The sequence below is a fragment of the Pelobates fuscus genome, chromosome 3, assembly GCF_036172605.1.
Source record: "Pelobates fuscus isolate aPelFus1 chromosome 3, aPelFus1.pri, whole genome shotgun sequence".
NCBI classification, from domain to species: domain Eukaryota; kingdom Metazoa; phylum Chordata; class Amphibia; order Anura; family Pelobatidae; genus Pelobates; species Pelobates fuscus.
Genome location: NC_086319.1, coordinates 52,553,438 through 52,580,045, shown reverse-complemented (window position 1 = coordinate 52,580,045; position 26,608 = coordinate 52,553,438). Strand labels below are relative to the sequence as shown.

At 42.7% G+C, this 26,608-nt stretch overlaps 1 protein-coding gene across 11 annotated transcripts in view; it reads right to left on the bottom strand.

The window, feature by feature from the left end:
• GRIP1 (glutamate receptor interacting protein 1) overlaps positions 1 to 26,608 on the bottom strand; it is a 509,652-nt gene that overhangs the window by 22,119 nt on the left and 460,925 nt on the right. For 5 of the 11 annotated variants that reach the window (XM_063447052.1, XM_063447047.1, XM_063447049.1 and 2 more), the window contains exons 10-15: positions 26,268 to 26,426; positions 25,122 to 25,277; positions 20,865 to 21,051; positions 10,187 to 10,332; positions 9,874 to 9,954; positions 8,064 to 8,133 (exon numbers count right to left, since the gene is read on the bottom strand). In XM_063447052.1, the coding sequence (XP_063303122.1) occupies positions 8,064 to 8,133; positions 9,874 to 9,954; positions 10,187 to 10,332; positions 20,865 to 21,051; positions 25,122 to 25,277; positions 26,268 to 26,426 (799 nt within the window). The remainder of the gene's footprint in view (positions 1 to 8,063; positions 8,134 to 9,873; positions 9,955 to 10,186; positions 10,333 to 20,864; positions 21,052 to 25,121; positions 25,278 to 26,267; positions 26,427 to 26,608) is intronic. The other 6 variants (XM_063447048.1, XM_063447051.1, XM_063447055.1 and 3 more) reach the window with 3 other exon arrangements.

Here is a 26,608-nt window from a genome sequence, read left to right as displayed (position 1 = left end):
AGCAATACATGCACAGTAATACAGAAATTCCAAACATAAAGCAAGTATATTGATACCGTTACATGAGATACCAACAAGAGGAGTGAACTAGCATGAATTTCCAGGTCACCCTGTCTCGTATCCCCATAAGCATGCCCAACTCCCGTTCACCACAGAAATCAAAAACCCCACAGGAGCTTGGATGTTCCGCCTGGCTTTTTTGTTATTATATAAAACAGTAATCGGTTAACCGATGAATAAGGTCGGCCGCACCTCCATCGCAAATTTGAGGAAAGAAGCATCTCGATAGAGTTTAGCACCCCAGCGTACTACCTTTCCTGTAGCATTAGTGTCACTCAAAAATAGTTCCGCTACGTGCGGCTCAGCCGTAAGAAGATTAAGAGACAGGAGAAAAGAGAAAGATGAAAGGTAGAGCCCGAGAGGTCGGGGCCTTAGAGAATGGGATAGAGAGAGAAGGAGGAGGGGGGGGGGGAGGGGGGGGTATCTGAGGAGTGAAGCCCCTCACGAAGCCTCGTGAGGGGTATGATGCCCGCTCACCACTATCTCATACAGGATTAATTAGTTCTTCTCCCTGTAGGTCGTATCTAGTCCGCCTAAAAAAAACGCCTAACACAGAGGTCCCCTAGTAACATCTAGACGCCCCAATCAGTCCCTACCGTCTTAATCGCTGACAGTGCAATCTATCCAGGGGCCCCAAAGTTTGTCAAATTTCTTCGTTGTCCCCCTCACCCGAGCTGTCAACTTGTCCATCAGAAAGGTGTCTTTTATTTTTTGTATCACCGTCGCTATCGTAGGGGTCTCCCCCTGTAGCCATACCTGCGCCAGAGCTCTCCTAGCCGACAGATTTATCTTTTGGACAAGGGCCTGTTCCATTTTCGTCCAACCATCTATGGATCTAGACAGTAGGAACACCCACGGGTCTAGCCTCACTTCCCTGCCTAAAATTTCCCTCAGTAAAGCAGCTACTCGTTTCCAATAGGCTTGCGCCTCCAGGCACTCCCACCACATGTGGATATACGTGCCCTTGTGACCGCAACCTCTCCAACAGAGGTCCGTCGGGTTTTTGCCCATCCGGTGCAGCGTTACTGGGGTTGTGTACCACCTGAATAACGTCTTATAGGATTGTTCCTGCAGCGAGACGCACACCGACGATTTTGCCGCGGCCTCCCATATCTCTTGCCATTCTATTCCTTCCAATACCTCGTTAAGATCTGCCTCCCACCTATGTATGTATGTGATGTCACCCCATTCTAGCGTACTTGTGCTCAAGTGGGAATACAAGCACGAGATCAGGCCCGTAGGGAACTGTTCCCTCTTACACATTTTTTCAAAGAATGTTAATTGCATCGTTGCAGCCGCCTTGATCCTGAAACCCCGGGCAAAATCTCTGAGCTGCAAGTACCGGAAGTAATCAAAGGGACGCAGAGGAGCTCTGCTCTGTAGTGCATCGAATGTGATGAAGGTGCCGTTTTCAAAGAGGTCGCACAACCGCTGTAATCCTGAGTTTTCTATACCCTTGAAATCTCGAGGGCACATGCCCGGTATAAACTTTTTATTTCGCAAAAATGGGGTCATGGGTGATGGTACAGAGGCCAGTCTGTATTTAAGTACTGCAGCGTCCCAGACCCTAAGGGAAGTGTGAATCGCTGCGCAATCCACTCGATCTGCTGGTCTATGTTCCTTAGGAATCCACATAAGAAATTGTGGTCTATCTGGGCCCATCATGGTGGATTCCAGATCCACCCACCTCCGCTCCCCTGGGGGGGAGTGCCACAGTGCAATCTGAGTCAATTGAGCCGCCACATAATAAAAATATAAGTTCGGGAGACCAAGGCCTCCCCTGTCTTTTGCCCTATACAGGACGTTGCGGGAAACCCTTTGCCTTTTATTCTGCCAGATAAACCTTCCTATGGCCTGTTGAAGCGGTCCCAAGGCGGATTTACTCAAGTGGACTGGCAGAGCCTGGAACAAAAAAAGTATCCTAGGCAGCACATTCATTTTTACTGAATGCAATCTTCCGATCCACGAGATCGGCTTGTCTACCCATGTCTCCATGTCAGCTATCAACTGTCTAATCAGTGGGATATAATTTTGCCTATGGAGTTGAGAGGGGTCCGCTGTCAACCAAATGCCCAGGTATTTAATCTGGTCCTTCTCTATCCGTAGGTGATAGGTCCTCCCTATAGACGCTGCGTCTTCGTCCGTCATACCTAAGGGGATCGCGCTCGATTTATGCAGGTTGACCTTATATCCCGACACCTCCCCGTATGCTTCCAGCATCCTAGTCAGTGCCTCCATGGAGGCCTCCGGTTCTGTTAACGTCAACAAGACGTCATCTGCGAAACCCGAAACAACGTATTGTGTGTCTCCCACCAAGATACCCTTAACATCAGGAGCTTCTCGTATGGCCTGCATGAGGGGCTCCAGCGAGAGCACGAATAGCAGCGGTGAAAGAGGGCAACCCTGCCTCGTACCATTGCTCAGGTGGAACGGTTCGACTCGCGCTCCCGAAATTTGAATCTGTGCCCTAACGTTGGAGTACATAGCTTGAATAGTTGTAATAAACGGGGCCGGCACGCCATAGTGTCGCAACACCTCAAATAAGTAAGGCCATTTCACTCTATCGAATGCCTTTTCGGCATCTAGGGACAACAGTAGTGTCGGGGTGCCCTTCGTGACCTGCCTCCCTATGAGATCTATATTGCGTCTCGTGTTCTCGAAAAGTTGTCTCCCAGGTATAAAGCCCACCTGATCCGGGTGAATCATACCCGTAAGGAGTGGGCCTAATCTGCCCGCAAGCACCTTTGCCAAGATCTTTGAGTCGTGGTTGATCAAGGAAATAGGGCGAAAGTTCTCCGGGACCGAGTCGTCCCTTCCAGGTTTGGGCAATAGAACGATATTCGCCAAGGACATATCTCTATCAGGCGTCCCCCCGTCCATCAACTCATTAAACCAGGGTTCCAAGTGAGGGAGGAGTTCTTCCCGGAAGGTTTTATAGTAGCTCCCCGAAAAGCCATCAGGTCCAGGTGCTTTGTTGCTTTTCAAGGCGGATATTGCCGCGTCTATCTCCTCTCCCGTGATACGGCTTCCCAGTACATTCGAAACCGCTGCTTCTAGTTTAGGGAGTCGTAATCCAGATAGGAAATTCTGAATCCCTTCTAGTTCCCGGCCCGTGTCCGTGGCGCCTTCCGAAGAGTGGTTATAAAGTTTAGCGTAAAAATCTGAGAACACCGTGGCTATGTCTGTGGGGTTTGTCTGGTAGATACCCGCTTCATTCTTGATCCTCGTAATGTGTGTGCTCCTTTGCCGTGGTCGAAGGGATCTAGCTAGCAAGGTATCCATCTTGTTCGCCTTCTCATAGAAGGTGCGCTTGGCCCATATCATAGCCCTTGCGGTATCATCCAGGAGCGTTTCTCTAATCGAGATCCTTATGTTCTGCAATGATGTCAAATTGGCAGGCGTAGGGTCCGATTTGTGTCTGTTTTCCGCCGTTCTCAATGCTTCCAGTAATGTGGCCAATCGTTGAAATTTACGTCGCTTCCTCAACGTCGCTTCTCTGATCAGTACACCCCTAATGACCGTCTTATGGGCTGCCCACACCGTAGCCTTCGTAACTCCTGACTCCGCTTCCCTTTCAAAGTAGTCCCTGAGTTCCGAACGAATAATCTCTACAATAGCTGGATCTTGGAGTAGAGACGTATTCAACCGCCACGACCAAGGGGACGCCGCGCTTAGCCTGTCTAGGGTTAGGGAGATATCTGCGTGATCCGACCAGGTTATGGACCCCACCCTGGACTCTGATACCCTGGGAACAGTTAGTGAGTTTACAAGAAACAGGTCTATCCTTGAATACGTGTCGTGAGGTGGCGAGTAGAACGTATAGTCAGTATCGTCTGGATGTTGAGCCCTCCATATATCCAGCAAATCAGTGTGTTGTATAAAAGTGTGTAACAATTTATCTTGCCCTCCCCGTTTGTGCGATCTCGGAGCTCCCCTACAGGGCCCCCTGTCCATTGCTGGGGATGGAGCCGCGTTAAAATCCCCCCCTACGATGACCATACCATGTGACAGCGAGTTGACCACGCGGGTCATCTCTGTCCAGAATTCCCTGGACTGCTCGTTAGGGGCGTAGAGATTGAGAACATGGATAGTGTGAGAGTGTAAGGACCCTGATACTAAAACATAGCGTCCGCTCGGATCCGTACTGACCTTGCTAACCCTGAGCGGGCATCTATGATGTATAAGAATAGCTACCCCGTTCCTCTTATTGAGTGCTCTGGCCTCAAACGAGGTTCGAAATGTATGATCTTTAAGGGCAAACTTAGCTGATTTCGGCAGGTGCGTCTCCTGCAGGAAGGCTATATCCGGGTTCATGCGCTTCAGTTCCCGAAACATGAGACGTCGCTTTTTAGGGGCATTTAGACCCTTAACATTAAGGGACATTAGTTTCACAGGCATAACTCATCTTGTGGAATATCGCTATTGTGGAGCCTACCGACACTACCATCTGTGGCCAAGATACTGAGGGCGTTCCTCGATTCCCCCCCCAGAGGAGAGATATGATGGGAAAGGGCAGAGTGGAGAGGGAATAGAAAAAGTAGAGAGAAGAAGAAGGAAGAACAACATAACATATTGTACAAAAGTCGCCTGGTCTTACCTAAAGCCAGGCTTATCCGGGGTATATGTCCCGTCATCCCCATAACTAAGAAAAGGTTCTGGGATGCTCGGGACATGGACCAGCCAATAATGGCACTACTTGAGTGCCAACTGAAGTTAAATATAGGAAAAAACACTGCAGACCCTGCATAACCCTTAACGGCAGGGAGGGCAAACAAAACCGAGTAAATGAGCCAGAGTATCTAATATCTTATGCTCCAATATGCATAACCAGAGGAGACATAGTTGAGAAGGTATTAATCGTGATTGAACAAATGTATTTCTTTTTGTTGTTTTATTTTGTATTTTTTTTTTTTTTCCCTTTTTTTTTTTTTCTTTCTTTTTTTTTTTTTTTTTTTTTTTTTAACTATTATTCTTGTTTTTTTTTTTTCTAATATAAGATATATAGTTTTTTTTTTTTTTTTTTTTTTTGCTAAGTAGAAGTCGTACACACCAATAAAGCAAGCCTAATATAAGGCAATGAATAAACGAATAACCCGGTGCTGAGAGAGTGCTGCAAAAGAAATAAACGAATGAGTACATAGGTATAGTGCAAGAATAAACTCGGGCGGATGGCCGCTGGTGCGGAGGGGCGTCCCCCAAGGTGAGACTACGTTCCCAAGCCGGGGATAGGAGGGGCCAGGAGCAGGGAGGGGAAGGTCACTCTACCCCATACTACCTAGGGGGATCCCGGCGCCATCTCGTGGCTCCGGCCCAGACACCACCCTCCCCCACCCATACGGGGACGAGAGAGCGAGCCCACGCTTCCATGCCCCCTGTAGGGCCTAACCATCTAAGCCAACCATAGCAATTACACCTCAAAAAACTAGGGCCCTATTGCCTACCCGGCTCCCCACGGTTCCGTCCCCCACCCGTGCAAACATAATACAACGCAATACAATTGCGCAAAAAAGTACATAGCGACATACATAACAGTAGCCAGACATCATCCCCCCACCTCCCTCCTTGCGGCCGTGGGTTATATAAAAACAGTAGCCCGGGAGAGAGAAAAAAAAAAGAAAAAGGGAGAGGGGGGGGACAATATCGTCTAAAGGCATGATAGTTCCGTAGTCTACTTTGAGATGCTGGCTAGGAAGCAAATGACCCCCAGTCCCGATCCTCTCCGATCCCCGATCCCCGCACCCCAACATGAGAAAACAGAAATATAAAAATAAACGGTGGATCTGACCACCCCGGCGTGCAGCCCATAAAGAAAAAACATAGGGGGCACGCATAATCAATGAAGGGGCGTCATGTCTCAGCAACCCTAACCCACCCAATAAGGGGAATAGGTGCTCCACGAACCCACCCGGGCCCGAGGGCCTTCTCAGGGACCCTCACGGGAGCTCCCCAACCATGCCCCCACTGGGTGAGCCCCAATGGAAATTAGGCTCCAAAAACCCGCCATACCATCCGCATCTTAAGAGCCCCCCCTCCGGAGTGGAGAGACAAAAAACCCGATCTCCTCTCCGCCAACCACCGCCGGATCCGGGTCGGCCTACCACTCCGGGACTCACTCACCCGCCGTGTCCCACTCACCGGGGAGGGGACGCAGCTCCTCTACGGCAGGAGGAAGCTCCGACAGCTCGATCTGGTCTCGGATATCCAGGCTCCTCAGAAACGCCGCCGGGTCTCCGTCCGCGTACAAGGTTTTGGTGCGACCATCCCGGAACGCCAACAAACGGAATGGAAAGCCCCAAGCGTATTTCACTCCATGCCTCTGTAGGAGCCCCGTCACAGGGCGCCACAGCCTTCTTTTTTGGAGTGTGGCCGGTGTCAGGTCTTGAAACAGGGTGAGTTCTACCCCGCCATACCTGATTGGGCCCTCTCTACTCCTCTTCAGCAGGGCTTCTTTCGTCTGGTAGAAGAGAAACTTAATAATCACGTCCCTCGGGCGGTTGTCAGTCGCTCTTCTTGCCCTGAGAGCTCTGTGCGCTCTCTCGATATGCCACTGATTATCCGGCATGTCCGGCAGCAAAGGCTTCAGGATCTTAGTGACCACTTCCAGCAGCGGGCCCTCACCTTCCTGTTCGGGTAGACCCCGAAGCCTGATGTTGTTCCGCCTGGACCTGTTCCCCAGGTCGTCCAGGGCAGATTCCGCCGCGGTCAATCTGGAAGACAGCTGGTTAATCTGAGCCGTAGCGGCATTGTGGGCCACGACCGTGGACTCCACACGCTGCTCCAGCACCGCCGTCCTCGCTCCCAAGGCCTGAATTTCGGCCTTGACCTCGTGTGTGTTTCTGGTGATTTCCGCAGCTAAGTAACCGCGAACCTCCGCCAGTTTTGCTAGGATTTGCGCAGTATTAGCTTCCGACACTTCCGAGGCCGCCGCCGCTCCCGGGCTAGAGGGTGATCTCGGAGCCATCGGGCTTTCCCGTCCGCCATCTTGGGCTTGCGATCGCATGGCGCGGGAGGCCGCAAACAGATCAGTCACCGTGGCTCCGTGTTCCGATGGCTTTTTGGACTGTTTCTTCGGTGCCCGCCTGTCCATAATGGCTCCCCCGGTTATTTTCTCGTCCAGGTCAGTGTTTTTAGCGCTATTGTAAGCTTATGGCATCGTGGTCCTAACGGAGCTTCAGGAGGACACGTCCATCTTGCTCCGGCTTCAGACCACGCCCCCGTTGTGGTTCATTTTTGGTCCCAATAGTGCTATTCTGTATTCAGTGATTTCTATTCTGGCTTTTGACCCTGGCTTTCTTTGTGACTATTCTGTTTTCTATACTCCTTGACCCGGCTTTGGCTTACTCGCTTGTCCCGATTTCTGTACTCCTTGACCTCGGCTTGGCTTTGACTACCCTTGTGCTTATACGTTAGTCCGGCCATTCTAAGGTCTGGTATACGTTACCTTATATCTACATTCTGCGTGTTGGATCTCAGTAGTATCCTGACAATTGCCCCCCCTGACTTGTTTGGCTCTACCAACTTAACCCAATAAGATGACGTGCTCTGTTCCAAATCGGCTTCAACCAGTCATCAATAAATGGGTGAATACCAACTGTGACAATGTTTTTTTTAAAATAGATGAATTTTTTTGAAGAAAAAAAATGGGTGGGGCCCCCACCGCCGCTATGAACCAGTCTCCCCTGGTAACTTCCTAGGAATCTGTATACATCAAAACCTTCACATGGATCTAGGTCCACATTAAAGACAATAATATAAAATGTCTACCTTACAAGCAGACATGTTTATGATCAACACATTATATAGCAGTTCTATAAAATATCACATTACCGAGTTAATTATACAAAACCCGTAAATGGCAGAGCTTGGCATTTCCTGTCCTATTAGGGCATTTCACACAGAAACTGAAGCAAAGCCTTCTTGCTCTATAAATATATTAAGCACTATCCCTTTAATTATTTACAACAATCACCAGACCCGAAGGATCCATCTAAGCAGATGCTTACCGGTGCGCAACACTTCCTTTCTTTATGTCTGAGATAACCAGGGGATCACCAGGTTTACGACTGGAAGGAGCTGTAAAATATATATAATAAAAAATGTAAAAAAAAACTTATTTTCTTAATAACTGGATTATGACAAATTCCTCCCAGAAAATCTAGTGGGGTTGAGATAGGTGAGCACCTCCCCCCCCCCCTTCCCCCCTTTCCCCCAGCCATCTAGTCATGATGGTGACAAGAACAAGGATAAAAACAAGACATAAATTAAAGTAATTTGTCTGCTCCACATAGCTTTTAAAATGACACTTTAACAAGAAAATGCAAAAAAATAAAAACAGAAAATCAATGGAAAGACCTTTATAAAATAATAGATTTTTTTGTAAGAAATTTAAAAATTACTGTTGTGCAATGCCTGCGTATCTCAAGCTGGACTTTGAGAAGGTGCACTTGGGCGTAGAAACTCGCGAAATTATGTTTCCACAAATATCCCTGAGTTCCAGCTTAACATACAAATCAAAAACAGACAGGCCTCATTCTGCATATCTCCAGGTACCCTGAGCAATGGATGCTGCTTTAAACACAGCTTTTTAAACTTGTATATTTTAATATATTAAAATGAAACGTCCGGTAGCTTAAATAGTTCTATTTCCCATTTAACTAATAGCTTCACTGATGGCAGTGTACCTTTCTGCCTATACAAAACAGCATGGTTTTATATATTCTACATATTTGTTATGAAACATTGGCTCCTCAGAAGTACAGAATGACATATAAAACAAGTAAGATTGTCCACCTCATGGAATCCGATCAGCAAGTGAAGTTTGTTCTATTTCTGAAACCAGTTCGAGGAGAACTCGCAAATAATAAAATTATTAGGAGTTCTGGAACCCACTGAAAGCTGGTGATCCTGCGCTTACCATAATCCATGCATCTATATAAACATTTTCACCAACTAGTTTATGCCGTTACATGTAACACAGATCATTTAGAAATGTTATACATTTATTGTATGTAGATAACAAATATTAATGTCTGTAAGTCAGATCTTTATATTTTTTTTTTTCTTAAGAGGCAAAAAAAAACCTGCGTCCTGTTAAGGATTAATTTTGGACATATTTACTCAGTAAATCAGTGTGGGTTAGCATAGACACACAGGTCTATCCATTGCTGCAAACACGTGTTTCTAACTCATTCATTTTCGGCAGTAATATGGGGGGGCATGAATACTTTTTCTAAACATTTTAAGTTCTCTCCTCCACAAAACATGATCTGCTTCAGGTATGCATACAAATTTAATCTATACATTTTTGCTGGAAAAAAAAAATCGATAACAAATGTATAGATAATAAAATATATCATTTTCTAAAGATAACATCTCCCGTGTCTGTGATGGCACCTCGGTGGGTGTTCGTGAATGAGTACACATCCACCTACCTACAAATTTGAACCTACATGGCATTATAATATTCCTCCCAAAATGGACAAAAGCATTCTAAATGTTGGCTGAGTGTGTGATACTTGTGGGAGAAGTCCCACATTTTCCATTCTCTAACCTTTTGAGACTGGCACACATTGATAGGTGTTTGGCATTGCTGCAGACCATTCCTGTACCACTGAGTATAGATAACTTTAAATGTTTCTCTTTCTGCACATTACCCATCAGGTTGGCTAGCTCAATGTATAAATTAAATTATTAGCACATTACAACCAGACCCTCTTACACTGCTTCTATATTTAATGATATTAATTAACATGGCATTTTTTCTCCTTCCATTTTTATAGGACAAACATTTAATCTTGCTGGTGTATGACGTACAGCTTATGGTGATGCCCAGTTCCACGTTGTGTTTCTTTGGTAGTTTCACGTGGAATGTTCCACTACTAGGAATTACCGACTCTGAAAAACAATAGAAGATACATTATGTAATACGTTTTACAGAAATAAAAGTCCGTTTTGTCTTATAGACCGACACATGACAAGGACTGTTCATGTCAATGATGGCCCCATGTATGCAAATATAACATTTGTAATTTGATTCTATACTAGGGATAGGTGATTTGTAACTTTGCTCATGGCAACTGATTTCAGACTTCTCTGCAAGACAAGAGGGTTTTAGTTCTCAACTAACCTGCAACATCAAACTCGATTTCCAGTGTGACTTTTCCTGCAATCGTTGAATCTCGTAAAAGCTGATTGGCTTCTTCAAAAGTGCTATCTTCAGTCTGAACCCCATTGATTGCTATCACTCTGTCCCCCACCTGCAGGACTCCACATCTGGAGGACATTGAGAGACAACGTGGTCAATTCATAATGTTATTAATTACTTTTCATCTCTCACATATTACTGTCTATTTTTAAACACAGTGAATGTGACACAAGCTAGAAATGGGTTATTAAAGAAGCCTTGTATTTACCCCAAATCACATAACTAGCAATTTATTGTTAAGAGTTAAATCCTAAGACCTGCTGTCTAATCAGATTTGGCCTGAAGGACTAGCTTTTATATCCATGACTTGTATTTTATTTTTAATAGCATGAAGATCCCTGCTCATTGAGGAACAAACAAAAATTTGTGATAAAAATCTGCCTGTCACAACGTGAGATCGCTTTCAACCAGAACACAGACTATTTACTAAAGAGAGAATTGTTGGAAATTTAAATTTCAAATTTAAGGGAAAGTAAACTAACTTCAAACATTATCCCAGGCAGTTATGCTCCCAGTTCGGATACTTAGGCCAGAGTTTAAAATTCGCTGTGAATTCCTGACAATTCTTACATCAGTAAATAACCCTGGCAGTTTTCACAAGTTAACCATTTGTACCTTAGTTTTGGCTCATCCACCAACGTTGTCTAGAAATGTTGGAAAGAGCTAGATACAGATTTAGTATTTCTACGTGACCCAATGGATATGAGATTAATTAATTGATTATGAACAGTTGTCATTTGAAGAGCAGTAATAATGATTCATGCGCCCCAACCGTCCAGATTGCAGTGGGACAGTCCCGATATTCAGGTCTTGCCCCATCATGCTGACTTGGACCTGATTTAATAAGATTTCCAAATGATTGAAATACTGTTAGAAAACTTTCCAAATAATTTATCTACAAACATTTGTGTATTCCTTAATGGTGACTTCTGTAGCTAAGACATTTGGAAACTTTTCTAACGATATTGAATCATTTGAGAAACTTATTAAATGGAGACCTTGGAACTGCCCCCAACAAGCACAGCGTGAGCGCATTATTAGACTAGAACATTGCAGAGAGCACTGAAACAGTACTCCTAGCAGGGTCTGGCCTTAAAGAATAGGTAAGAGTAATATTATAGATTATTGGCTGAAAGGTTCACAGAAACAAATTGTAGCCAGGTGTCAATCGTGTTTGATTTGAGATGTCTTAACTGATTTACTGCTATTCAGAACCATTCAGAGAATGTTACCATTTCCATAAAGTCATTTCTATTTGTATGCTGTAGGCCTGAAATTGTAGATTCATACATTTTATGAATACATTCAGATTTCTGGCCTTTGAATGCCCCTTGATTGCACCAACTTTCTTTGTTTTTGGCCAGGTTACCCATTAGATTTCAGTGATCTGTTTGATGCAATCAAGATCTTTACACTGTGGCTGAAATGCCCAACTCTGTGCTACATTCTGCGATTCCCTTCTAGGGTCACAAGGAATAGAAATTCTAAATTAGTAACGTTAATAAAAAGGCAATTCTCCATACTTTATTTAAAGTCAATATCTTAGCCCAGTGGAGCCCATGTAACCTTTTCTGAAAGAGTCACAGATTCCGTGCACGACATTAGCTTTGTGAACCATTCTTCAGTTACAAAATTAGCTCACTCATTCTTTAGAAGCGTACTACAATTAATTATGTAAAACACCTTCATTAGACTCTTCCCAATGTCAAAGGGGACTGCGACAGCACTGGGAAAAGCAGTGCTCCCTCAGCAAACAGGCAGGCAATCGACTAATAGTATGTGCCTACTCCTTCCAATAGCGTCCTAAATATAAAGAATGTGCCCTAAACTGAGGTTAAATATTATCATGATATAAATTAGGTTCCGTCCTAGTTTAATTTTAAATTGTATTTAATGGTCAAGTCAATGCACTTTGATTTGTTTTAACAAAGGTAACATCATGAATAATATGGGGTAACAACATCCTTCTCTTTTCAGGGCTGTATTTAGCTGACATTAGAAAAAGGATGGTTAAAAGTCTACTGTATTTACCAGAATCAAAACTTTCCCGTTCTAAGCAACACTTGTAAGTAATATAAATTTCCAGAAATCGAGGCACCCTAATTCTGAATGCACAAAACAGCAAGTAATTATGAGAGGCCTGTGAAATGGCCCACGGAACAGATTAATAATTCAAAGCTAGTAGTTTCTTAGGAAGTGATCAGAGCTTACACATAGCACTGTCTGATGAGGCTTTCCCCCTGGCATAGAGAGTAATACAGCTCTGAGTGTGGCAGTCCCTCCGAATGCATGTTCTCTTTTGTAATTAATATAGCCTGCGGCCCCCCGGTAGAAAAGCCTGCATAGAGAAGCCTCTGGAACTTGTTAATCTTCCCGTACCAGATCGAGAACATGATATTTTATTGTCAGGACAGAAATGTCATTATGTGTTGCACGCAGAGCAAATGATTCTGCATAATTTATCAGAAAACGTCCCCCAAAAAAGTATAACAAACAAACCTTTGATGAATTTCCTGTCTAAAAAAAAATATATATATATATAAGATTCTAGTTGAGCAGATGATAAAGATAAAAACAGAGTTCTATCCCTTTGGTAAAATCACCAAGGAATAAAAGAGGATCTGATAGCCAGAAAAATAAATAGGGAGGAACTGAATCAGATACAGCGGTATACTGCTGGAAGTAACTTGGGACGTTCTATACATCTCCGTACTGTCATCAAGTCATATCTGTTTAATGCAAAGACCTGCTGAGATTACAGTTAATTAGTATCTAAACTTCTCTGCCATAATAAATTACTTTGTGTTATTTAACATTATGAAACCCAGGAGAAATTGTGCCATTACTAACAACATTTGGATTGAATGACTGCAAAGCAGAGTTCTGTTTTGATTACTGCAATGGGATGTGGATTTTAAAACAAGATCTGTCGGGTAGTATGAATGCTCAGGGGTATTTGGATTGGATTATTATTGGCTATTGACATGTTTCTTCCAACAAGTAGTCATATCCTGTCGGACGTTGGTTTGCGAAGGCTTGAAATCTTATCTTCAAAACATGTTTTTTTTCAAATATTTATTTTCCTTGTGTTCGCAGTAATTGTCATGGTCATGCACGGCACATTTTATTGGGGTGTGCATCCCAGGAATTATTTTTTTTTAATAAAAGGAGAATATTTATTGAAACCTCAGCCATTGATGGCTTTTTTCTATTTAACTTGGTTACATAGGCTGAAAAGAGAAATGTGTCAATCAAGTTCAGCCTCCCTCACGTCTGTTTTTTGCGGTTGATCCAAACAAAGGCAAAAAACCCAGTTTGAAGCACTTCCAGTTTTGCAACAAACTAGGGGAAAAAAAACATTATTTGCCCCAGAAAATGGCAGTCAGATTTATCATTGAATCAAGAAGCTATTACCCTACAATTGAAAAATTATATCCTTGACTTATATGTTTTTGCAAGTATGCATCTAGTAGCTGTTTAAACATCTGTAGGGACTCTGATAAAACCACTTCTTCAGGCAGAGAATTCCACATCCTTATTATTCTTACTGTAATAAACCTTTCCTTTGGCTTAGACTAAATCACCTTTCTACCAGTCTAAACTCGCGACCTCGTGTCCTATGTATAGTCCTGTTTGTGAATAGATTTCCAGATAATGGTTTGTATCGTACCCGTATTTGTATAATGGTATCATATCCCCTCTGAGGTGCTGTTTTTCTAAACTAAAGAGGTTTACATTTGTTAACCTTTCTTCATAGCTAACATGTTTAATTTCTTTTATTCATTTTGTAACCCGCCTCTGCATGTTTTCTAGTGCCATAATATCCTTCTTTAGAGCAGGTGCCTGAAATTGCAGCATATTCAAGATGTGGTCTTACCAGTGATTTATAAAGAGGCAAAATTATATTTTCATCCCGTAAATTAATGCCCCTTTTTATACAGAACGATACCTCACTAGCCTTAGCCACTGCCGATTGACATTGCATATTGTTGCCTAGTTTGTTGTTAAGTTTGCATAGTTAAACTATGTTTTTTTTAAATTACTAACTCAACACTTTAAAAATACTTTATTGCACAAACTTCAAATATAAAGAAAAACACATGATTAATTTACCAATAAATATAATTCACAAAGATAAATTATGCTTTTCATCTTTAACTATACAGCAAGCTATTTCAAACTGGCACATAAATACAGATAGGGACATGAATGGGGACAGTGCGGATGTCAGGGTACCTGTGGTCTCTACCTCCGAAAGAGGTAGAGACTTAGCAGTTCCTTCATCCCGACGGTCTGATGGCTTCCTTCCTCGCGGTCTATCCGGTCGTGCAAAGCCGGCCGCGAGGGAGTGACTGCCTTTTACAGCATCACGTCCGGAAGTACGTCAGGACACTACCGGAACGACCTGTCAGTCAAGTGCTGCAGGACCAATCAGGACGCCTCAGAGGTGTGGTTACTTTTCGGAACAGGGTATTTAACGGAGCTTCTCTCATCAGCTCATTGCCCTGTCGTGGTTCTAGCTTGTTCTAGTCACTCAGTGCTTGTGTTCTGCTTATTCCCTTTGGTTTTGACCCGGCTTGTTTATTCTACTCTGCTTACCTCTGTATCCTTGATTCGGCTTGTCTCTCGCTCTCCTGCCTTCTGTTACCCTTGACCTCGGCTTGTCTTTGACTATTCTCTCAGTACTACTTACGTTAGTCCGGCCATTCTAAGGTCCGGTATACGTATCTGGCTACTGTTTGTACTCTGCGTGTTGGATCCCTGTCCCGATCCTGACATTACGACAGGGCCAATGGATCCTGCAAGTACAAACAGTCAGCTTGCGTCTCCTGATCCTAGGTTTGAAGCCATGGATCACAGAATGGATCAGATGGCACTTGCGCTACAAGCACTATTATCTCGTGCCAATAACCCACCAGAGGAGATACGTAATACCCCTATTTCTCCTGTCAGTTCAGGTTTAGAGGTAGCCACAGTGGGTGCTTCTTCTCGCATTACCCCCCCAGTACGCTATGGTGGGGCGCCTGAGAAGTGTCGTGGTTTTTTAAACCAAATTAGTATCCACTTTGAATTGCAACCTCGCTCCTATCCTACAGATAGGGCAAAGGTAGGATTTATTATCACCCTACTTATTGAGAAGGCTCTGAGATGGGCCAATCCACTATGGGAGAACGATAACCCATTAGTATATAACTATAACGCATTTGTAGCTGCTTTTAGAAGAACATTTGACCCTCCAGGTAGAAAGGTTAATGCAGCCAGATTACTGTTGCGCCTGAGACAGGAGAACCGAACACTTGTGGATTATGCACTAGAGTTCAGGTCTCTGGCGTCAGAAGTCAAGTGGAACGAGCCGGCGTATATGGAGGTATTTTTGAATGGCCTATCTGATGTAATCCTTGATGAGGTTGCTACTAGAGAACTCCCTGAGAATTTAGAAGATTTAATTTCGTTCATCTCTCGTATAGATGAACGTCTAAGAGAGAGACAGAACACTCGAGAGAGGAATCGGAGACCTTCTTTTAGGTTAGCTCCCTCTTTTCCAAGTCCTGACTCCACAGTATCTTTGCTTCCTGAACCTATGCAGATAGGGTATACCCGCCTCTCTGAGGAGGAAAGACAGTACAGAAGAAGAGAGGGTTTGTGTATGTATTGTGGAGCCAAAGGTCATTTACTCTCGAACTGTTCTAACCGTCCGGGAAACGCTCGCACCTAAGTCTCTCTAGAGGACAGGCCTTGGGTGTTTCTATTTTGTCCTCTACTCCTAATTATAAAGATCACAGGCTTCTGCTACCAGTTTCCTTGACTTGGGAGAGGGAAGTAGTAAGGGCTATGGCATTGATAGATTCCGGTGCTGCGGAGAATTTTATCGACCAGGCCTTTGCGAGTAAAAACAACATCCCAACCCAGCTAAGGGAGACACCCTTGGCCGTTGAGGCCATAGATGGTAGACCACTACTAGACCCTGTTATCTTTCGTGAAACCATACCCATTGATTTAAATGTTGGTATCTTACACGTGGAGAATTTATCTCTTATGCTCATTTCGTCCCCTTCCGTTCCCATAGTTCTAGGGTACTCATGGTTGAAGAAACATAACCCTATTATTGATTGGGAGTTAGGGGAGATACTCTCGTGGGGCCAGGGCTGCCAGGATAGGTGTTTAAGCAAGGTTTCTCCCTTAGCTAATATTAACATACCGGAGAATCCTATTCAGTTCACAGAAAGACAAATACCAGACCTTTACCTAGACTTAAAGGCAGTATTTGACAAGAAGAATGCCGATTCTTTGCCGCCACACAGGTCATTTGATTGTAAGATTAAGCTTTTACCAGGGACGATGCCTCCGAGGGGCCATGTATATCCTTTGTCGGTTCAGGAAAACTCGGTTCTAGAGGAGTATATTCGGGAGAATTTAGAAAAGGGATTCATTAGGAGGTCTTCTTCTCCGGCCGGGGCTGGGTTCTTTTTCATTAAGAAAAAGGATGGCACGCTGAGACCTTGTATCGATTACCGAGGCTTGAATAAAATAACTGTCAGAAATGCCTATCCTATCCCACTGATTACCGAGTTATTTGATCGTCTTAAGGGCTCCAAGATCTTCACCAAGTTAGATCTTAGAGGGGCATACAATTTGGTGAGAATCCAGCATGGTCACGAGTGGATGACGGCATTCAATACCCGGTATGGCCACTACGAATACACGGTTATGCCATTTGGACTTTGCAATGCTCATGCAGTATTTCAAGATTTGATTAATGAGGTACTTAGGGAGTTTCAACATGATTGTGTTATTGTTTACCTGGACGACATACTAATACACTCTAAGGAGATTGAGACTCACCATAAACAGGTCAGAAAGGTATTACACAAACTTCTGCAACATGGTCTATACTGCAAATTGGAGAAATGCAGTTTTGATCAGTCTCAGACAGACTTTCTTGGGTACGTGATTTCTGGGGAAGGTTTTAAAATGGACCCTGGAAAACTCCAATCTATCTTAGACTGGCCTTTGCCCAAAGGAATCAAGGCTATCCAAAGGTTTATTGGTTTTTCCAACTACTATAGGCGCTTCATTAAGGGATACTCCTCTATCATTGTGCCTATTACCAATATGACCAAACAAGGGGCTGATACTAAGGTCTGGTCTAAGGAGGCTCTTGTTGCTTTCAAGACTCTTAAGGAACTTTTTGCCTCGGCTCCCATTCTAGTTCATCCTGATACGACTCTGCCTTTCTTGCTCGAGGTCGATGCCTCTGAGACAGGAGTTGGGGCTGTTCTATCTCAAAGGTTAGGGGTGGATAAACCGTTACATCCTTGTGGTTTCTTCTCTAAGAAATTATCTGGGCCTGAGAGCAGATATGACATCGGGGAGAGGGAACTGTTAGCGGTCATTAAGGCTTTAAAGGAGTGGAGACATTTACTGGAAGGGACATTACACCCTGTTACTATATTAACGGATCATAAGAACTTGTCTTATATTGGGGAGGCTAAGCGCTTATCCGCCAGACAGGCTCGCTGGTCCTTGTTCCTCACTCACTTTAATGATGTACTTACTTATAGACCTGGTTCTAAGAACTCTAAAGCCGATGCTTTGTCTCGTCAATATGAACCATCCACTATTACTGAACCAGTCCTGTCCTCCATAGTTCCTAAGGGAAATATCATCGCAAACACGAATCTTAGGATTCACTCTCCATTGCTTTCCGAGATCATGAAGTCTCAGCATTTGGCACCCAAACAGACTCCTGGGGATCGACACTTCGTTCCTGCCACTCTCCAACTGGAGGTGCTACGCTGTCTCCATAACAGCAAAGTGGCGGGGCATCCGGGCATCCGCAAAACATATGCTCTGGTCTCTAAAGATTTTTGGTGGCCTGACTTACGTAAGGATATTAAAGAATTCATAGGGGTATGTGAGGTTTGTACCAAGACTAAGCAACCTCATTCGCTTCCATGCGGATTTCTGCATCCTTTAGAGGTCCCTGAAAAGCCATGGTCCTGTTTGGCTATGGACTTCATTGTTGATTTGCCTATCTCTAAAAAGCAGACTGTTATCCTCACTGTGGTGGACAGATTTACTAAGATGGCTCACTTCATTCCCTTACCTAAACTCCCATCTTCGCCTGAATTAGCGGAGATATTCGCTAGGGAGATTTTCCGTTTGCATGGGATACCTTCCCAAATTGTCTCTGACAGAGGCTCCCAATTTGTTTCCCGTTTTTGGAAATCTTTCTGCTCCCAACTAGGCATCAAATTGAATTTCTCCTCTGCCTATCATCCTCAGTCCAATGGAGCTGCTGAACGTACTAACCAAAAAATTGAACAATATTTACGTTGTTTCGTTTCTGAACACCAGGACGATTGGGTCGGTTTGATTCCTTGGGCGGAGTTTGCACATAACAATCTCATTTGTGATTCTACGCAGTCTAGCCCTTTATTCTTGAATTATGGCTTCCATCCTTCCATCCTTCCTTCGGAGTCTTCTTCTCAAGGGGTACCGTCGGTGGATATTCATGTTGCCAATTTAAGGAAGTTGTGGGATCAGACTCGACAAATCCTTCTGCACAATTCCATGCTGGTTAAAAAACACGCTGACAAACGTAGAAGGGCAGCACCGGTGTTTGTTCCAGGCGATAGAGTATGGTTAAGTACTAGAAACATTCGGTTAAAGGTGCCGTCCATGAAGTTTGCTCCTCGATATATTGGACCTTACAGGGTACTGTCTCAAATTAACCCAGTTGCGTATCGCTTAGCGTTGCCTAATGCCTTACGCATTCCGAATTCATTTCATGTTTCCTTGCTAAAACCACTAATATGTAACAGGTTCTCCTCCACGATCGCCCCTCCTCGCTCTGTGCAAGTGGAGGGTCAGGAGGAGTATGAGGTCAATTCCATCGTTGATTCTCGAGTCTCCCGAGGGAGACTGCAGTATCTGGTCGATTGGAAGGGTTATGGTCCTGAGGAGAGAAGTTGGGTACCTCAGGAGGAGGTGCATGCTCCCCGTCTCCGCAGGGCGTTCCACTCTCGCTTCCCTTCTCGCCCTGGTGTCTTCCGCCCGGTGGGCGTATCTGAGAGGGGGGGTACTGTCAGGGTACCTGTGGTCTCTACCTCCGAAAGAGGTAGAGACTTAGCAGTTCCTTCATCCGGACGGTCTGATGGCTTCCTTCCTCGCGGTCTATCCGGTCGTGCAAAGCCGGCCGCGAGGGAGTGACTGCCTTTTACAGCATCACGTCCGGAAGTACGTCAGGACACTACCGGAACGACCTGTCAGTCAAGTGCTGCAGGACCAATCAGGACGCCTCAGAGGTGTGGTTACTTTTCGGAACAGGGTATTTAACGGAGCTTCTCTCATCAGCTCATTGCCCTGTCGTGGTTCTAGCTTGTTCTAGTCACTCAGTGCTTGTGTTCTGCTTATTCCCTTTGGTTTTGACCCGGCTTGTTTATTCTACTCTGCTTACCTCTGTATCCTTGATTCGGCTTGTCTCTCGCTCTCCTGCCTTCTGTTACCCTCGACCTCGGCTTGTCTTTGACTATTCTCTCAGTACTACTTACGTTAGTCCGGCCATTCTAAGGTCCGGTATACGTATCTGGCTACTGTTTGTACTCTGCGTGTTGGATCCCTGTCCCGATCCTGACAGCGGACAAGCGAGTCTTAAAGGGATACTCCAGGCATCCAGACCACTTCAGCCCATTGAAGTGGCCTGGGTGCCAACTCCCATCACCCTTAACCCTGCAAGGTAATTATTGCAGTTTTTATACCTTGCAGGGTTAAGTCCCCCTCTAGTGGTCTATCAGACAGCCACTAGAGGGACTTCCGGCTTCTTAGATGACTTTTGATTGCCACATGATGCTGGCCGTCCTCACGCTATGCACAATGACCTCCAGCGTTGCAGGAATCCCCATAGGAAAGCACTGAATAATGCTTTCCTATGGTGAGGTCTAATGCGAGTGCACGCCAATTGCCGTACGCATGCGCATTAGGTCTCCCTGCCGACATCTGCCGTGGGCAGAGCCTGACCCAGCGCCAAGGGACATCGGCGCTGGTTTCAGGTAAGTGTCTGAAGGGGTTTTAACATGGGATGGGGGGTGGCAGGAAGGGGGTCATTCCAGGATTCTACAGTGCCAGGAAAACGGGTTTATTTTTCTGGCAATAGAGAATCCCTTTAAATTAGAGTGTACCTGGACACCCACCTTGTGCATTTCTATGATTATTGTCTATGAAAGTAAATTGTTGCAAATTGAATAGCAGGTAGGAAAAATGAAATATATATAAAAAAACAGGACAATTTTAACTAATCCTCATTCTAAATCTATTGTTCCAATGGAAGATTTTACATAACAAATTGCTTGTACTCATTAATACGTTTCATGGTGAATCAATAACTAGTTCTTAATGTTTGTTTAGATGAATATAAATGTTTAAACCCATGAATGACAGTGTTCTATATAGGAACATGTTTCTGTCTTTTTTCCCCAATCATAATTTTCTTACACAGACTCGGTTACATTAATATCTGCCACTCTGTGGGTGGCAGGCAAACTTGAAGACTTAACACTGATGTACCTTTCAGAGAGGTTAGACGTGAAAGTTGGCTTACCTTTCAGCTGGGCTGTCAACATCAATATAGGATATCAAAGGTGGAGAAGACAAGGTCTCTGTAGCAAATACACTGCCTTGGAGCTGAATCCCGAATCCCACAATGGGGTCAGCTGTCAAAACAATTTCTGTGCTTTCAGTGTGCACAACTTGGCCTGCCAAGCCAACAGTACTAGAGGCCAAGGATACTGCAAGGATAAACAGAACGGGTAAATCACATTTAACCAAAATGCTTAATAAAATCTTTGTGTGTGAAAACCCAGTGTCATGCAACATCACATTCCGAGACTGACAGACAGAGTGGGAGTGTGTGCAGCTTCTTAGGACAATAACAAGACACTAACAACTCAACAGAAACTCACAGAAGGTGGTAATAGTCTGGAGTGGACACTCTATCTACATAACTCACAACATTCCAAATCATCAAAGAGGAATACTTTTCTTGCAGAGGGCAGGTTTGGGTTGTGGTCAACTGCGTGCACTATTCTAAACCATACTTTGGACCAATGACTTTCCTTTCTGTATCACAAAGGTGATGTATCTACTGTGACTTGGCTTTTGCACAAGCCTTATACGGAGGACATGCTGCACTTTCTATCATTGCAAAAAAAAAAAAAAAAAAGAATTAAAAACAAAAAAACATACTTTGGTCTAGCTCCAAGTGGTATTGTTAGTTGCATAAATGACTCAGCAAAAAAAAAGTGATTTAACGAAAATTCCACTTGAAGCTGGGCCAACATATTTTATTTACTCATTCTAAAATGCTATCGAATAAGTAATAATTGTTTTAGAAAACATGAAACATCCCATCTGTTGTAAAGTTACATACAAATAAAAGCTCGATAAAGGTTCCCATTGGAACCAAAACTTTGTATGGTTTTCCATTAAAACATGCCTAAACACCATCTATATGTGCCTGGTCCAACTTTCTTCATGATTATTTAAGACTAAATGAATCATCAGATCACAGCTAACCCATAAGGACCTGATAAAACTAAGGAGCACGATGGCCAATTTGTTGTAGAATCCATTGGCAAGCATCAGGCAACCTTCGGCACTCCAGATGTTTTGGACTACACCTCCCATGATGCTTTGCCAGCATTATGGGTGTAAGAGCATTATGGGGGATGTAGTCCACAACATCTGGAGTGCCAAAGGTTGCCTATCCCTGATCTAGGATAACAACTATGACTACAACTACTACATTCTTCCAAACATCCATTATACAAAATAATATGGACAGCTACAGAAGAAAAGAAAATTATGTCCAAATGATGCTGTCCAGACTGCTTCTAGCCCATCATATGCATGCAGCACAGGCAATTTGTAGGCTATGAATACAATTACAGAGTGAACTGTGCAAGGCTGATACAAAGCCTCCCATTCCTCACCTCGTTTAGAGTCTACGATTGATTTTGTTTATGTATGAAGCACAATTCTCAATCCACAGACCTCATAGTAATTTAGCTCATGGTATCCCATAACTGTAGAAATGTACACATCTACCGGTAATTCAAATGCATCGCATACTTCTGCGCCTGATCACATTTTAGCATTAAAGCCTCAATTTAATATTTTAAAATTATTTCATGATATTTGGATAAACTTGTAAATATTTTTTTCTCAAAAAAATTAAAATATATCACTATATTAAAAATAAATAAATATTCAAATATTTTTCAAACCATTAAATCATTTAAAAAATGTATTCACATATATTAAATCATTTCAAAAGCATATCCAAAAATATGAAATTGAGGCCTATGCTTTCTCATTCAGCAGGAATTCAAATGAAATACTGAATGTACCAATACGTGTAAGTTCGCTTGAAGGTTCTGCTCAGGGTTCAGCACATTTTTGTAGAAATAATTCCATACACAGTAAAACACTCCAGATGAGGAGCTAATTAACAAGGCGATCACTAATAATTGAAGTCTACTTTACATTACAGAGTGCCAGTCATTCCTTCAATCCAGGTAAATTAAGTCCTTCACCATTAAGGCTTTTAATTAGTGCTAATGGCAGGAGAAATTAATGCTGAAATGCATTTTCCATTAAGGCTATTCTTGAGTGACTCAGACTTCAAACTCTGTACAGGGACTCTTTTCTGACTCATAACTTATCCTCCAAGGAATGCGCTGACAATGAGAACATCTAAAGATTACAGTAGATATATAATGTCACTCTTTCAAAAATAAGATTTTAAAATAGTACACTTAAAATTAATTCTAAGCTTCCCTCTAGAAACAACAGCTCATATCAGAATGAAGCAGGTCAAGAAGACAATAGGGAGACCTACAGATACGGGAAAAAGGAGACCACCACTTTTGGAACAACATGCCGTTAGACATTGTCATAAGAAATGAACAAGGACTATATCTCCTTCCTCTTCAACAAAGACTTTTTACAATGTAAGACTAATTGGTGGAGGAGTGGTTCAGAGATCGAAAGACAGAGGGATGAAGAGACATAATGATAAACAGGAACATGTATGTAGTAAGTTAGTAAAGGTATTCCTCACTTAATATACACAGATGAGCTATAGAAATTTTGAGATAAATCTGGAATATTTGTACGCTCAAAAACAGACACACTGGGGAAGCTTGAATAATCGACTCAACGTCTCTGACTAATGAGGAGAGTCTTCTGATCCATCATAAGGAGCAAGTAATGGTTTTATGAGCAAGCTGTGGACTTTATTACCATATCAATGATTTCCAGCTTACACAGAACTTAAAAAATGTAGTAGCACAATATATCTGCTCATATTTATATAACCTGTAAATGTTACGTGAAAGTCAATGCTAAAGGACATTAGTCGTGCCCTACATCACAATTTTAAACATTAGGGCTGACCACTAATACCTGGTTCACCTGTTCTCTAAGAAGAAGGGAATGTTACACATTTAAATTGTTCTGTAATCACAACTAACACAGACTAGTCATGGTTTTTCAGTGTGGTTGAGGGGATTAACTTGTCCACGAGATCCGTAAGTGGATAATACCTTCCTAGGCTATAGAGTAATTAAACTATATAATAGGTCAGTGGTAGGCAACCACAACTTCTCGAGTTCCAAGGGTTGATGACCACGGTCATAGGTCTATTGTTCTTTAGCAGCTCACCACGGGACTTTGGTAATCTACACTAACCCCTGTTAATGAATAGATGTCTCCATAAAATAGAAATAGAAAAACTAAAATAAAACAAAAAAAAAAAATGCAATGAACGTCAATAATTGTTCAGTTGTTACATTACATTCACAATTTTCGAAGTCAATAAACACTCAGTCGATCCAATAAAATCACAGTAAACAGATATACCATACTGGTAATACTAGTAATTGGTGTTAATGAGTGTTATTTTTGGAACTTCAGAGCAAATGACATTCTCAAGAACATTTTAATTAACAGAGAAAATCCTTTGATTATTATTTTTTTTATCAAGATTGGCATGTGTCAAATGAGTAGAAAGACAAACAAGTACAAAACGACATGATTAATAAGAAATTGACAAAAGATTTAGCATGTTCTTAGCAAGATCTGATAAACTACTTGATGTACACAGAGAGGAAAACAGCTAAATCAGGTTAAAAAAACTTTCAGAAATACACCAGACAGTGTACTCTCCATTGCTGTATAATTAATGTGTACTAATGAGAGTGATCTGCATTGACGTGGCTGAAACACACCAGAGCAGTCTTTATATTTATCTGGTTGTAATTCCTTCTTTCTCATTTAGTTGAAGCCACACACTACATTGTTTTAGATACAATTTACGCACATGCACATACACAAACCTTGACATTTGTCATTAACACATTTTGTACACTTTTATGCTTTACAATAGATTGCATTCAATTGCTGCTGAAAAAAAACCCCACCTAAAATAAATGAATACACGGATGCTTATTCTGGTCATCAAGGGAATTCCCTACTTTTATGGTAGGTGCAGGTCACATATTAAAAGGAGAGTATTCATGTTGTGATACTGTCCCACCCCTTCCTGTTTGCCACTTTCACCCACTTGTACAAAAATCTACTTAACATAAGGAATACGGTACTAAGCTTAGCATTGCTATAAAACACCAGATCTTGGTTTTGAAAAGCAATGGTTTTTAAATTAATATCTTCCAGAGATACTTCATAAGACAGTGATAAAATATGCCCATCTTTAAATCTAATGCCACCCATCAATACGCTTGTTACTAAACTGTAATACACATAACTGGGAGGTTGAATATATAATATATCAGCTTACGTGAGCTTTTGAAGTCTTTCTTCTTTAGTCTCCTTCTCATCAATGTCCCTCGTGGACTGGTGGGGTAAAGGCTGCGAGGTAGGGTGCCCATGTTGAGTGAGCTCAAGCTATACGCACTCATGGAGGTAGGAGAAAAGGACGAGGATACCAATGCTGCTGTAAGAAAGAATATAATCGGTACACAGTTCTCTCTGACAACATGAACTAATGTGGCTCTGCACAATATTAAAGTCTATACAACCCACCGGACTCTTCATGCACCCTTCATGTACCCTGCAGTGGGCATGCTCTACCCTCACAATCAATAAACAGATAAAATAGTAAAAAAAACAACTAAAAAGCTTAGTGATTGTTGGGCATCTACCTTAACGGAATGCATTTATTCATAAATAAAGGAGTATTAAGAAATCAGGAAATTGGTCAATTGCTAAGCAGAAAGCACTTTATAGCGGCATGTACTAAACAGCCACAATTAAAACAATGAATGGTAAAAATGACTGTTTGAAACAAAAGCTACTATAATCATCATTCCATCAAAATTAATGCAGAAATGTTGAGGCTTGTTACTCCTCCCTTTCTCTGCATGAACTACAATATGAACATGAACTATGGTATATCTATTAAGTGGATCATCAAAATATAGAATTAAATAGTGATTAAACAGAGGAATCATTAACATTGTGCTAGAGTCACATATAAGCCACAGGTTTTAATTAAGACATGCTGCTAATAACACACTGCTACACACATCACGAACCCTTAACACATTCCAACTACATTAGATGCAAATTCAAACTACATTTAAAGGGACCCCTTAAGCACTATGACCATTTCATCTAATTAAATTGGTTATAGTTATAGTGCCTGGAGTCTCCTATAGTCGATCCATTGTGTGATAGACCATTTTCACCAAAAATGTATTTAAACAAAATCACAGGCATTAAAACACATTAGGCACATCGTACATCCAACTAAGTCCCAGAAACCAGAACTTTGTATTTAAATTGTTAGTGGCATTGGGTGGCAAAATAAAACCAAAAAGCGCGTAATGCCTGGAATGGGGGAACATGAAAAAAGCATCTTTAAGAAAGGAACTTAAAAAAACAGATTAAAGAAAAGTGAGGAGAAGAAAGGGTGAAACATTACGAAGGAGTTTTTGAGGAGGTGGTTTCTGGCATTTGATGGCTGGCGTCCTGCTATGATCAGGGTGGTAGGTGTTATAATGTTGGCAGGTGAGGAGGCGGCTGTGGCTGTTGGCAGAGGTGTCCCAGGGAGATTGGCCGTCCTTGCTCCTTTGAACCTTTACTGCCCGCATGAAGGGATGACAGGAAATCAAAAGAAAACAAAAAACAAGAACCAGAGAAGAGGGAAAGGTAACTGAATTTTAATGAACAAGGTAGCAGCGGAAGTGAAAGCAGTTAGCAAGGAAAAATAGAAGCATATTAGCACAATCACCAAACCCATTCAATATACAGGTAGAAAAATCT